The sequence below is a fragment of the Sparus aurata genome, chromosome 13 (assembly GCF_900880675.1).
Source record: "Sparus aurata chromosome 13, fSpaAur1.1, whole genome shotgun sequence".
NCBI lineage: Eukaryota > Metazoa > Chordata > Actinopteri > Spariformes > Sparidae > Sparus > Sparus aurata.
In genome coordinates, this window is record NC_044199.1 from 25,282,232 (window position 1) to 25,295,839 (window position 13,608).

The following is a 13,608-nucleotide window of genomic DNA, read 5'->3' on the forward strand; positions in this document are numbered from 1 at the left end:
CTTTCTTTCTTTCTTTCTTTCCTTCTTTCTTTCTTTCCTTCTTTCTTTCTTTCCTTCTTTCCTTCTTTCCTTCTTTCTTTCTTTAGCCCACATTGGAGAAATAGCTCCCTGTTATAGTTTGGGAATTTTTCTCACTGATTCATCAGGTTCAAACACATGTTGGTGCCTGACTTCAGAAACTGAAACTATTAGGACTTTGATTTTACAGCAGTTTCCCTACAAAGTTTTTCTTTGTAGATAAAGCACTTTTACCCACTGAAGCACAGACACACTAATTCCAGTCCGACCTGCCATCCCTGTCCGTCTAGTTGTTACGTCACACGCGCGCGCACACACACACACACACACACACACACACACACACAGACACTGTGTCCCACTAGCAGGAAGCTCCTTATTTGGGCGACAGGACGTCCGCTGCAGCAGCAGGAAACACCATATTTGGGCTAAAGCCGTGTTGTTTTTCCCTGCAGAGAGCTGGCTGGACAAAGTCTGATCTCATTGGTTCTCTCTCTCTCTCTCTCTCTCTCTGTCACACACACACACACACACACACACACACACACACACAACGGATTTACTGCTGACATAAATGCCAGAGTACAGCGGGAGCGAGTCATTCTATGATCTTTGACATTTCACTTTCACCCAAAGACTTTTTTAAATTGCAGATTCTTCCTCTGCTAAAGTAAATTAAAGCTTCATGATCAAAAAACCTGTTTAACCAGTAATTGTAGAGGCTTCAGTATGAGACATTTATGCTGTAAACTTGTGTCTGTGTATATAATGATATAATGTTAAGTTGGCATTGAATGTCTGATCTGATTTGTAATGTTTTTTGACTTATTATTTGATCTTATAGTTCCTGATTCAAATCAATGAACCATGTTTTATTCAAATAAAGTTTTTTGGTCTCAAAACTTTTGTATGTTACTGAAAGTGGTAGATTTCAACAAATCAATCTCAACTCTCAACCCTTAATCACTCATTTGGGGGCTTTAACCTATATCTTATGGTCTTCTACAGCTACTGGAGTTAGAGGACACCGTCAATGTTCAAACTCACGTTTTCTCTAATCTATAAGCTAAGGAGTTATTTTTTGTGAGCTTTGAAACGACAAACAGCTGATGAAATGAATGTCCACTCAAGGTCTCTCTTACTCACTTGTTCTGAATTCTTTAACTATATCACAGTCTTGAAATTTTGATAAATTATGAAATTATGAAAGTTTGGCGTCAACATCTGATAATGAAAATCAACTGAAAGCTCCACAACTCAGCACATAGATAAAGTAATACAGTATGACTCAGAAATAAAAGTACTGACAGGACTTTGACTTTTTATTCTTGTAACTCTTTGCTTTAAAGAGGGAACATGTTCAGTATAAAATCAAACACTGACCTGCATGTAAACATACAAAAGTCCCAGAACCTACTCAGTAGGTAAAAACTATGTACATGTCCATGTACACAATACATGTAAACATTATGTACACACATTCCACTTACAAAAATACTCGTATTTACACTCATTCATACATGAATCTCTCTTTCAATCAGTGGATTGGAAGGCTCTTACATTCAGCTGTTTTCCCCATATAGTTTGGTGCTGAGAGGTTTTCAAAGTCAGTTTTTCTCTCATTGCTGAAGGTTAAAGCTCATGTCCAGCACATCATTTTTAACTCAGCTCAACAGACGCTGTCAGCTACGGTGGTCAAAAACGCTCATAATCAACCAGAAGCAGAGTCTGTAAACTGTTTTAGATGTCGGTTCAGCGAGGTATTTCACTCCTCCTGACAGTTTGTTGTGGACGGTCTGATATGTGAGTTCACGTTAAAGGCAGCGTTTCAGTCTGAGGTCAGAGGTCACGACTGGACCTTGGACTTCCTCTCTGTCAGCAGATGTTGGAGCTGTGGGGCGAGGGAAGCTCCGACTGAGGACTCCCCATCGGAGAGGAGCAGGAGGAGGAGTAGAGGTGGGGGGAAGGAGAGGAGGTGTAGACATATGACAGTGAGGAAGAGGAGGTGAAGCAGGGGGAAGAGGCCTGCATATTCAGGGAGGAGAAGGAGGAGGTGGGAAAGAGCGATGCAGCGGGGGAGGACGAACCCTGAGCAGGAGAGGAGTACGAGGAGCAGGGGGAGGAGGTGGGAGGAGAGGGGTAGGCGGGGGGCTTGCTGATGGAGATGGGGGCAGAAAGGGAGGAGTTCCTGTCAGTCTTGCGCTCCTGCTGCCTCTGGTGGATCTTTGAGTGCCTCTTGCGCTCATCACTGCGGGCGAACTTGCGTCCGCACTCGGTGCAGGCGAACGGCTTCTCACCAGTGTGTGTGCGGATGTGTGTGGTCAGGTGGTCGCTGCGGCTGAAGCTTCGCATGCAGATGCGGCACTGGAAAGGCTTCTGGCCTGTGTGCACACGCACATGACGCGTCAACTCATCTGAGCGAGAGAAGCGGCGTTCACAGCCTTCAGCGGGGCAGGCATATGGACGCTCGTGTGGCGGCGTCTTGCACTGCCGGCCTGTGGCTGACTTCCTGATGCGGTTGGATTTTGTGAACTGGGCCTGGTAGGTGGGGCCAGAGGCGGAACCTTGAGGCTGGATCTGTGTGGAGAAGGCTTTGATGGTGGAGAGCGGCGTGAGTGGAGGCTGTGATGATGGCAGGTTCAGGCTCTGTGACAGCACAGGCTTCTGATCCTGACTCAGTCCGAGCTCGTCGTCCTGTGGCTGCTGTGACAGCAGGTAGTCTGGGAGCATCGGCACCACCATGGAGGGCGACTGGAGGCCGAGCCTGGAGGTGGAGATGGGGTAGGCTGGAGGGGGACCCTGTGGTTGAAAGGCCTGGGAGTCAGAGGAGGGCAGGGGGAGGTTGGAGCCAGCAGCGGTGGTGTATGTCTGCGTTGCAGAGAAGACTGATGCGACATCACCACCACCACAGCTGATCTGGATAGAGCTGAGGTTCGGCTGGGACAGTGATGATGATGTCGCTGATGATGTCACTGATGAGGAAGAAGAGGAGAGGCTGCAGGTTGCAGGGGGGGGAGCCGCCATGCTGACCAATCCAGTGAATAGGCTGAGGAGAGGCTCAGCCCACAGGCCACCACTGCTGGACACAGTGTTTGACGGCTCGAAGGTGAAGCGGCCGCTGTAGGCCAGAGGGGTGAGGCGGGGGGTGAGAGGGGGGAGACTCTGAAGGTCCGGGATATCCGACAGAGAGTCTGAGCGAGAAGAAGAGAATAAAGAACTGGTCAGAGACAAGTCAGAGCTGATTATCTGCTCCATCACACCTGAACCTTTCCATCTTATTTATTCTAAACTTTAAATGTTGCTTTAGGCTTTTTAGTGTCAGCACGTTCAAACATGACAGATTCAGAAAGAGAAAAGAGATTTAAAAATCCTTAAAAATGGGCGGATCTGAAGAAACATGTTTCTAGTTTTAAAAATTAGGATATTTCATAAGACATATAAAGCATGTTTGCAAATAACTGATAAAAATTTATAAAATAGTCTGTTAGATTACTGTTATAGGCAAAAGGTGAAGGGAGCTCTAATTAGACTATAATTGCATTCTAATTACCAGTTTTATTAGCTCAGAAATTAATTATTAATCAGTCAAACACACCTTAGAACAGCTTAAAGGTGCACTATGTAGTTTTGGCAGAGACATTTTAACCCGAAGAGAAGGATCTTCATTGACTTATTTTCTATGCATATACAAACTAAATAAACCAACTCTCTTTGTCATGACTGAATAAACTGAAACAACAAACTGATTGTAAAAGGACAACAAAATTTCATCCAGTTTCACTTAGTTTATATTTGGAATCCTGTAACTTTCTAGCTTCAAACAGTGTTCTGGACCTTACTGTCCTCTGACAGCTTGTTTATTCAGTTATGGAAAGGACGAAAATTTTGAGTTTGTATTATTACCTCATTCATATTTCTAGTTTGAATTTCTTCAACAAAACAACATAGTTCTCCTATAACAAAGTATAAATGCAGGCACTCTTTCACCATGCAGGATTCCTCAGTAAACCCTCAACCATTTCATAAAATCAGGATTTTAGGAGCAGAATGAACAACATTAAGCACTTTTTGGGGTGGTTTATGTATATCTGTCTGGCACTTTTCGTTTCTAAACATTCTGCAAAACACCCGCAACCACCACCACCCCACCGACACAGCCCGCTCCTCACCTCCGTACTCCATGGGCTCTCCGCTTAGCAGCCCGGCTCCCTCCGCTGCGGACGCGGCCAGCAGTGAGCCTCCGGCCGCGGCGTTCTGCAGCAGCATCTGCAGCTCCTCCAGCTTCGAGTATCCGTCCAGCGGGGAGAGAGGCTGCTGGAAGCACGTCAGGGGGTCGGAGATCTGCAGGGTTGGCAGGAGAAGCTCCGCTTTGGTCGCTGCCATCTCTTTAGAGGAAGAAGAGCGAGAGGATGTCGCGGGTGTTGAGCTCAGCTGCTCCTGGAGCTCCTGAGCACCGGGCTGCTCCTGCACGGGGACCGAGTTCTCCGCTCCTGAACGCCGAGGAGAGGCGGTGTGGCCGGGCAGAGGCTGCTGCTGCTGCTGCTGCTGCTGCGGCTGATCGGGGCGGTGATGCTCGGGGGAAGCCAATGCTGGAGGGTCTTCAGGTCCGGCGTCCCGGTTCAGAAGTTTTTAAGTTATTACTTTAGGATCTGTGTGACAGAAGTCATCAGGGAAAGTAAACAACATCAGATGTTTGTTTCCGGTTGGTGTTTTCACGTGTGGACGGTGACAACTTGAACTTGAGCTCTGTCAAGTTCCTTCAATGAGGATTCCCGGCTTTATAAAGACTCCTGCGTGACGTACATTCCCAAATATGGCAGGCGGGAAGCCCATATTTGGTCAGAGAGGGAAGCGTGCAGCCCGGGCGGGAGACAGACGCTCCGGTGCTCTCTGTGCTCTTTGTATGGCGGTTTTTGGAGCGTGAACGATCCGGTAGAGTCCAGACCTCAGTCCGGCTCGGTGGGTGTTCTCTGTCGGCCGGACTGTGGCCGGTACACGGCGCACACGGACCACAAACAGCCGCCATGGCCGGAAACCCTGGAGACACGTCACGGCCCAGATCAGTTTTTTTGAGGTCTACGTCACATGGAGGTCGTCCAGGGCGTCATCGCTTCCTCGGGCCTTATTTGGTTGTTTTCCTGTCAGACTGCTGATCGAGTGCAGGCCCGTCCCGCCCTGCAGCTCAACTCTGGCAAAAAAGAAAAAAAGAAAAAACACACATGACTGACAGGCAGCTGCAGGTTTTACTAAAAATACTCAAGTATCAGGAGTATGTAACAGGTTGAGATAGAAGTATTTCAAGTAATCTAAATACTGCTGAGTAGTTTGATGTAAAAACTTCACTTGTCACTTCCCGCATCGATTACTGCAATGCCATCCTCACCGGACTCCCCACCAAACTCATCAACAGACTGCAAATCATCCAGAACTCAGCTGCCCGGATTATCACCCGCACCAAATCATCTGACCACATCACCCCTATTCTCATCCAACTTCACTGGCTCCCTGTACAATACCGCATCCACTACAAAAACCTCCTCCTCACATACAAAGCTCTCCACCATCTAGCCCCCACCTACCTCTGCAACCTCCTCCATGAATACAGCCCCTCTCGCACCCTCCGCTCAACCTCTGCTGGACTGCTAACCATCCCCACACCACGCCTCAGTACCATGGGTGCCCGAGCCTTCAGCTGCTCGGCACCCAGACTATGGAACTCTCTCCCCCCACACATAAGACAGTCAGACTCCATCACAACATTCAAATCCAAACTCAAAACCCACCTGTTCAAACTGGCATACTCACTCTGACTGGTCACTGTGCACTACACCTTTCTTTTCCTTTTTTATATCAATGTTTGTTTTTAATATTCTGTGATACTATGTGGTGATATTACTCTGTGATTTTATGCTTTTATCCTATGTAAGGTGACCTTGGGTGACTTGAAAGGCGCCACCAAACAAATAAAATGTATTATTATTAACTTAATAAGAAAAGTCACCACAGCTGATAAAAATGTAATGAAGTATAAAGTACTAAAGTAAAGTAAAAGTACTCCAAATTTGTGGGCTAGTTATGCACAGTACATAATGTAGCCTAAATGTAGCCTGCTTAATTACTCACTACTATACTGTATCTGACATTTGCACTATGAGTGGACGATGTACGAAGGTCCTTCCTGTAAAGGTAGGAACATTACATTGTAGAAAAACCATATCACAAGAAAAGGTCCTGCACTGAATCTAAAGTGCAGGAGCATTGTTAGCTTCATGTAGTTAAATTTAGCAGCAAAAGTACACAAGTATAACAGAGTAATAATTATCTAATAATAACACAACAGGCACCGGGGCATAAGGTACCTAATTACATTTTACTTAATTAAAACTTCCTGTATGTTTCCAGCCAAGAGTATGCTAGTAAGATATTTGTTTTATTTAGAAATATATTTTAGAATATTCATTCAAGTACAATATTTCTGAAATGTAATGAAGTATAAAGTAGGCCTACTTAAGTAAAGTAAATGTACTTCAGATTTGTAGTGCATAGTGCTTAAGTAGCCTAAATGTACTTAATTACCCACTACTACTGTATTTGACATTAGCACTGAGAGAGGACAAAGTACTCATACATCATTCCTGTAAAGGTAGGACTATTACAGTGTAGAGAAAATATATTACAAGTAAAGGTCCTGCATTGAAGCTTTCACTTAATTTAGAGTACAATGGTACGGTACTATCAGCTTCATGTAGTGCAAGTATCAACAGTAAAACGACATGAATATTGCAGAATAAAAGCCTTACAGTCACAGAGACATAACGTCCATATTCCTAAATACATACTTTTATGTAAGTTCCTGTAAGTTTCCAGCCAAGAGTATGAGTATTTCTTTCTTTATACATATATATATATATATATATATATTAGATACATGATATCATGATATCTCTATTTAATAGTGGTGTGCTGTACTGTAATAGATATATATATATACTATTTTATGTTAATGTTAAACTGTTTTATTATCTATATATACTAGACCATACTTCTATATTGTGTGCCTAGATTGGATTCAAATCTGTGTCTTTGTGTAAATGACAGGGCAGTCATGAAGCAATGCTGCAGGTCTGAAAAGATTAAAATACTATTTCACACATTTATTTTTACTTTTACTTTATTAAATGACTGCAGGATTGTTTTTTTTCTCTTTCAGGATCTTTTGTGCATCATTTCGATGCTTGTATGAATTGTTTTGGGAACACAGAAATGTATTTAATTTAATAACCAACCTCGAAAAAAGCTGCATTCAGTGCATTAAAGTGACGCGAGGCATCAGCGCCACCTGCTGGATGATAATATATATATATCTATATCTATCTATCTATCTATCTATGTATCGATCTATCTATATCTATATCTATCTCTCTCTCTCTCTCTCTCTCTCTCTCTCTCTCTCTCTATATATATATATATATATATATATATATATATATATATATATGACCGGATAACCATCCAGTTAAACTGTTCTCTGTTTGGATGAGTGAAATTAAACCTCCGAATCATCATCATCTCAACTGCTTAAACTTCGACCATAATTCAGATAAGATACTATCTGAAGGCCTTATTTTAGCGTCATTTTGTCTTTGTTTTATTTTGACATTTGGTGATTATTTTAAGTTTGCTAACTAACAAAGTACAACTCTGTGACCTGGAAATAACGTTTATACTAATGTGCAACAGCCATGTTCAATGATGTCAATTCAACATTGTAATTCTAGTAAAGCCTGTCTTGAACCCTTCCGCCTGACATTCAATACTCTTGGGATAAAAATGAAACTAACATCTTTTCTTCAAAAGCATCAACTTACACGTCCGTTACAGCCTGAAATACACAAAATGGAGGAGTATCTTGCTAAACGGTATACTAGTGGTGACCAAATGTATCTTTCCAGGGGTGTAGCAAGCTTTTCAAAAGTGCAGGGGATGGATGTGATGGGGGGGGGGGGGGGGGGGGGGGGGTTATGTAATGCTGTTACTGTGATGATAAATGACACTTAAATATTGAATCTGTGTCTATAATAACCACACCCTGACATGTAAATGTGACATCTGTCTTGGTTCATTTAATTTAACTTTAAATATGGACAACTGACTGCATAATATATGAATCAGAATCAGAAATACTTTATTGATCCCCGATGAGAAATTGCGGCGTTACAGCTGCTCCCATTCAAATTCAAGACTATGCAGAAAAATAGTAATAATAATCATAATCATAATCATCATCATAATAAACTATATATATGGTGCATTTTTATAATAGAAGCCTACTGCAACTGCACTTTTTTTTTACCATTAAAAGTTATTATAAACATTATCATATTTTATAATGTTCTGTCATGGAGTATATAACTTCACTGCTAAAAGAAAAGAAAGCAGCTCACTGCCAGTTGCAGCTTCTTATCTTGATCTGCAGTCTTTGTTAATTTTTTTTTGTCATAATTGTTATTATTAGTAGATTATCAGTAGTTAACGTTTATAATCATCAGGGAATGTTACAGACGTTGTTTTTGGTTCCTCTCTGTTTCCTGAATATATCCGTACGTGTGTGAATGTGTAAATGAGGCATTAACTTATAGCACTTTGTAGAAGGAGTTTTCACTCCATTGAATTGTATTAGTCCACGGGGCTGAGATGCCGGCGACGGATCGCAGCCACGGGCTGACCCGCTCAGTGAGGCGTCTATGCATACATGTCTATGTGGATATGTGCCGGTGTCAACTACGAACGTAGCTAGTTCCCGCCTCCTCAGCATGAGCTGAACAATAAATGTAACACAGCAAGAGAGGCGGGACTTAAGGCAGAACAGCCAATCATCAACCGGTCTGATCCAAAGCCGGTGTCAAGTTTGAAGCAGCAACAGGAGAGGGAAGGGAGGGGAGAGGAGGCAGCCGCAGCGAGCGCAGACACAGAATGGCCAGAGAAACTGAGCGGCTGTAGTGAGGCGTTTGTGCAAAACTGCGGAAAAACGGCAGAAAAAGTGTGGGTGTTGAACACTCTAACCAGGAAAAGTGTGGGTGTTAAGACACCCACACCCCCCACGGGTGCGACGCCCCTGTTTCAACACAATTAAGACATTTACCGTCTCTTTCCAAGATGAGATCGGCGGTGTTACTGAGGATGCGGGCATCGATCCCGCTACTTCTCGCATGCCTATGCTAAGCGAGCGCTCTACCATTTGAGCTAATCCCCCGATAGCACCACATGAAAGGTATCGTCAACATCAAGAAAAAGACACGATCTTAGACACGTTCGCCACATTTTTTAAATCAAGTCTTCTACCGAGCAACTAACAAACCGACCAACCTGATCATCCTCCTGGTAGCTGGCATGCCACCTGCTGGATGCCGGAGAGGTATGATTGGCAAGAACCGGGGGGAGTAGCAAAATTCGAGGCAAAAAATAGAAACGAAGTCGATGAGTCGATTTTACGGAAACAGCTCAGTGACCGGCTAACGTACTAAACCAGGAGACTGATGTACTGCTACACACTGCTGACTCTGTTCCTCAGCATTTAAGACCATGATGTCAAATAATTTTACTGACCCTAGTATGGAGTTCTTAAAGTTTTTACAGTGATGATGTTAATTAAATAAATGTAAATACAAGAACCAGTTAGGAAGCCCAAAGCAACATTTATTAACAATAGTTTAAGCTTACATAGCATTGTCATTAGCCTATCAAGCCTTGTTCACCAAGTGAATACAGTTCACAGTGAACAAAGTGGTTATAAAGTGGTGGCGTTTGTAGTCTTAAAACATAGGTCAGTTATCATTTTTGCACATCTAGTTACCACATGCTTATATTTACACGTTGTGTTCTTCGACATAAAACACACCATTAAATGATACACAATTTAATTATAAAGCACTATAACGTCCTTGGTTTACCTGTCTTAAAAAAACGTAGGCTTCTAACAAGTGGCTAACTGAGACTACAGAGGTTATTGGGGACACTGAACGCTATCACAGTGGACATTGACACTGATCTATTCACTAGGTTGTCTTTACAGAATGACTTTAGTTACAAACTGTTCTAACTCTAACTTTACATCTGGTGGATCGATCAATTTACAGAGGACATTTATAATAATTGTGTAGTAAGTTGTGTACCACTTGATGTTATGTTATGCCACTGTGATGTAGTCTGTTTAAGCCCAAAATTAACTTTTTAGTACTTGAGATTTTTATTTTATTTTATTTATTTATTAAGTGGTGTTCATCTGTGGAGACTATCTTGATGAACAAAATGTCTAAGTATCATAAACTAGGTTTTGTCATAGAGATTATTTTCGCCGTTATTCAAAAATCCAAATCTCATATGCGGAGCTGATATGTGGAGGGACCCCTGAAGAAATCTTCATGACGGCATCAAAAATGAATATGGGCTGAGGGCCTACTGGGTTTACTGCTGCAGTCAAACCAACTCGATTTGAACACAGCATACTTTAGTAAGAAAGTTCAAGCTTCACCTCCAAGTCAATGTAAATATTTGTTTTCAAAGACAAAATCAATACCAGCCTCATGCTGTCATGCCTGGTATTACTTACATATAAAAACTAGCTATGCTAGCAGCATTGGACGGTAACATGGGTTGGTCACATTTTGTATTTTGGGTCATTTTTGGATGAATTCAGTGACCATGGTGAGGTGTACCATTTGTTCACAAGTCAGTGTTATGAATTTACAACAACTCTGATTTGATTATTCTCCGTGGCAACAGCAGCTGAGGCTCATCGATACTGTAGTATAGACAGAAATTCAGATGGTTTCTCATAACTTAAACCTGTGTGATTGTTGTGATGAGTTTTATGTTCAGTAACATTTGTTCACAAAAACACTTTCACAATCTGTTAGCCTCCTGCCTCTATTTTGCTGTGTTCCATTTCATTTTCTGTACATCTGATTTTTAACACAATCATGAATAATCAGTTTGTTACACAACAATCAGTCCATGTCATAGAACACTGGACTGTGTGTAACACCAAATAAGTCTCCACTGAGTGAGGAAATACTGTATTGAACATCCACTCATACAACTTACAAATAAAATCATGAACACAATAAAGACCAGTACATTGTGACCAGTCGCTGTGACTCATTTTGACTGTAAGATGAGAGGATGATCCCAGAGCTGATCTAATAAACAGTGGATGTTTGTCATTTCATTCTGTCTGTCTGTCCTTCAGCTGGTACGTACGTTAGGTCATTAAAATGATCAGATATTTGATCCAATGCAGGTCAATGTGATCACAAACAGACAAACACAACACATTCCCACTTCCTGTGTAGAGAAGAAGTTAAAAGAAATAAAACAGAGTTAATTTTATAATCTCTTAACATTGGATATATGACAAGGATGGAGGAAAGACACAATAAAAACTATAAATGTTGTATAATTACTGCAAAGTGACTCGTGTGTGTTCACCTGCTTAATAAAGATGATGACAGTCCTGCAGCAGAAATAGAACAAAGCTGAGATGTGTCGGCATGTGGCAGCAGGCTGCAGGAATACCAGCCGGGCTGCATTTAGACTATGAGGACACGCACACACAAACACACACACACACAGGAATGCTGCTGGAAGGTTCTGGTGGGGTGTGTGTGGGTATATAAGCAGCATAGAGACAGGATATAAGACAGACGGACTCCAGACTGAAGCAACTAATCTGAAACCAGACCTCCACCTCTACTACTCTTAGGATGTTGTGCCCCAGCGTCTTCCAGCCTCTCCCTGTCACCATGAGGCCTTTCCTGGACATGCACTGGCCCATCAGAAGCCTGTGGCCTGAGACCCGGCCCCTGTTCTACCAAATCGAGCAGGAGATGATCCGCCACATGCAGGAGATGAGGCAAAGCATGGAGTACATGGAGAGGCTCCACCAGAAGATCTTCGAGGAGATTGACCAGACCTCAACCTTGACGGGGATGTTCAAGCCCATCAGCTTTCAGGAGCTGGGGAAGGACAGCAGCAGCTTCACCCTCAGCCTGGACACTCAGGAGTTCTCCCCAGAGGAGCTGGCAGTCAAACAGGTGGGCAGGAAGCTGAGGGTGAGCGGCAAGACAGAGAAGAAGAAGGAGGACGAGAAGGGCTCGTACTCCTACAGGTGTCAGGAGTTCAGGCAGGAGTTCGACCTTCCAAGCGACGTCGACCCAGAGACCGTCACCTGCTCACTGGTGGGCGGTAAGCTGCAGATCCAGGCACCCCGGGACAAAGCGGTGACTGACGGGAAAGAGAGGGTCGTCCCCATCACCTTAACCTCAACCCTGGCCATCACATCCTCCAGTGGGGGGACAGAGGGGAACAGCACCTCCTCCTCAGAGAGCTGCCCTGCTGAGAAAAACTGAACCATCTCATCCATTCACATATCTTCTTTTGGTTTAATTATATCTGATAAACGGAGGGAACATGAAACTGACTCTCTTGAGTTGCACTTGGATTTTTATCAATTAATTCTTTATAATAAACTGTTTTAATGTCTCAGAATTAAGTTTGAGTTATTTCAGTCACATCTCCAGGACTTTTTAATGTCAAAAACCTGAAAAGATTATCATTTTTGCGCAATATTTCAATTTCAACCTGACAATGTAGCATAATGATGCCCTTCATCATATATTTCTAGCATTTGTTATTGTGCTGCATGCTTATTAACTATACATTTTATTTTAAAATGTTAATCTTGTATTCTTTTTAGGGTGTAACATCTGTTCAGGACTCAATGTGCAATGTTTTTCAATGTGCACTAACCCCTATTCACTGTTTAACAAAAATTCATTACTGATCTCATAATTATGAGAATTGAGATTATGGGGAAATTAAATTGCGATTTTTGTCAAAATAATGATTTTGTGCTCACATTGTTACTTGTGTTGTAATGAGTACCCCAAAGTCATACTTGAGTAATAGTAAAAGCTACGTTAAAATGTTACTTTGGTCACCCATAGGAATAGTATTTGAGTAAAAGTCTCAAAGTATCTGATATTAAATGTACTTTAGTATCAAATGTACATCTTGGAGTAAATTATGAATATATTTAGTGCTGTAAAAGTGCCAAATAGTCATACTTGAGTAAAAGATATCATGTTAAAATGGTACTTTACTACAAGTCAAACTCACCCACACAAACAGTAGGTGAAGTACTAAAGGTAGCTGATGTTAAACATATTTAAGTATAAAAAGTTACATTTTGCATGAATAATTTATTAAGTATAACTATCAAATGTACAGGTAAAAATAAAACAATACACATATATACTCATTTGTCTGATTCCTCCAGTTCATTCTAGTAATATTTACCTTTGTCTAGAAAATTGCAAATATATTGTCATATTATTATAATTTTAAATGTATGACTTTTTTAAATATAGTGTTCTTTTTTCATAAAATTGCTACTTTGTTCAAATATTACCTTTTCTGATAAAATTGAAACTGTATTTTGATTTCACTCCTTTATTCTCCATAAAATGACTTCATCCTCATAATAATTTTGTAACATCACAACTAATAAATATCCTGTTTACTGACGTAATT

The 13,608-nt window shown here is 41.9% G+C and overlaps 2 protein-coding genes across 2 annotated transcripts; one reads left to right on the plus strand and one right to left on the minus strand.

Annotated features, from left to right (window-relative positions):
• Positions 1-1,319: 1,319 nt before the first annotated feature.
• LOC115594044 (early growth response protein 1-like) lies at positions 1,320-5,013 on the minus strand. Its single transcript, XM_030437804.1, has 2 exons — positions 4,188-5,013; positions 1,320-3,209 (listed from the first exon to the last, which is right to left on the minus strand). Exons 1-2 carry the CDS (start codon positions 4,399-4,401, stop codon positions 1,894-1,896), a joined length of 1,530 nt encoding a protein of 509 aa, XP_030293664.1. The 5' UTR covers positions 4,402-5,013; the 3' UTR covers positions 1,320-1,893.
• A 6,691-nt stretch (positions 5,014-11,704) lies between these two features.
• On the plus strand, positions 11,705-13,336 carry LOC115594085 (heat shock protein beta-11). The gene has a single exon (XM_030437867.1). The coding sequence runs from the start codon at positions 11,781-11,783 to the stop codon at positions 12,423-12,425; it is 645 nt and encodes a 214-aa protein (XP_030293727.1). The 5' UTR covers positions 11,705-11,780; the 3' UTR covers positions 12,426-13,336.
• The last annotated feature ends 272 nt before the right edge of the window (positions 13,337-13,608 follow it).

What these genes read in the sequence shown, in the direction of transcription:
- LOC115594044 (XM_030437804.1), bottom strand. Translation starts at nt 4,401, where the DNA reads ATGGCAGCGACCAAAGCGGAGCTTCTCCTGCCAACCCTGCAGATCTCC. An exon ending in AGAGCCCATGGAGTACGGAG is followed by an intron (nt 3,210 to 4,187) that starts GTGAGGAGCGGG and finishes CTTCTCGCTCAG; the next exon opens with ACTCTCTGTCGGATATCCCG.
- LOC115594085 (XM_030437867.1), top strand. Translation starts at nt 11,781, where the DNA reads ATGTTGTGCCCCAGCGTCTTCCAGCCTCTCCCTGTCACCATGAGGCCT.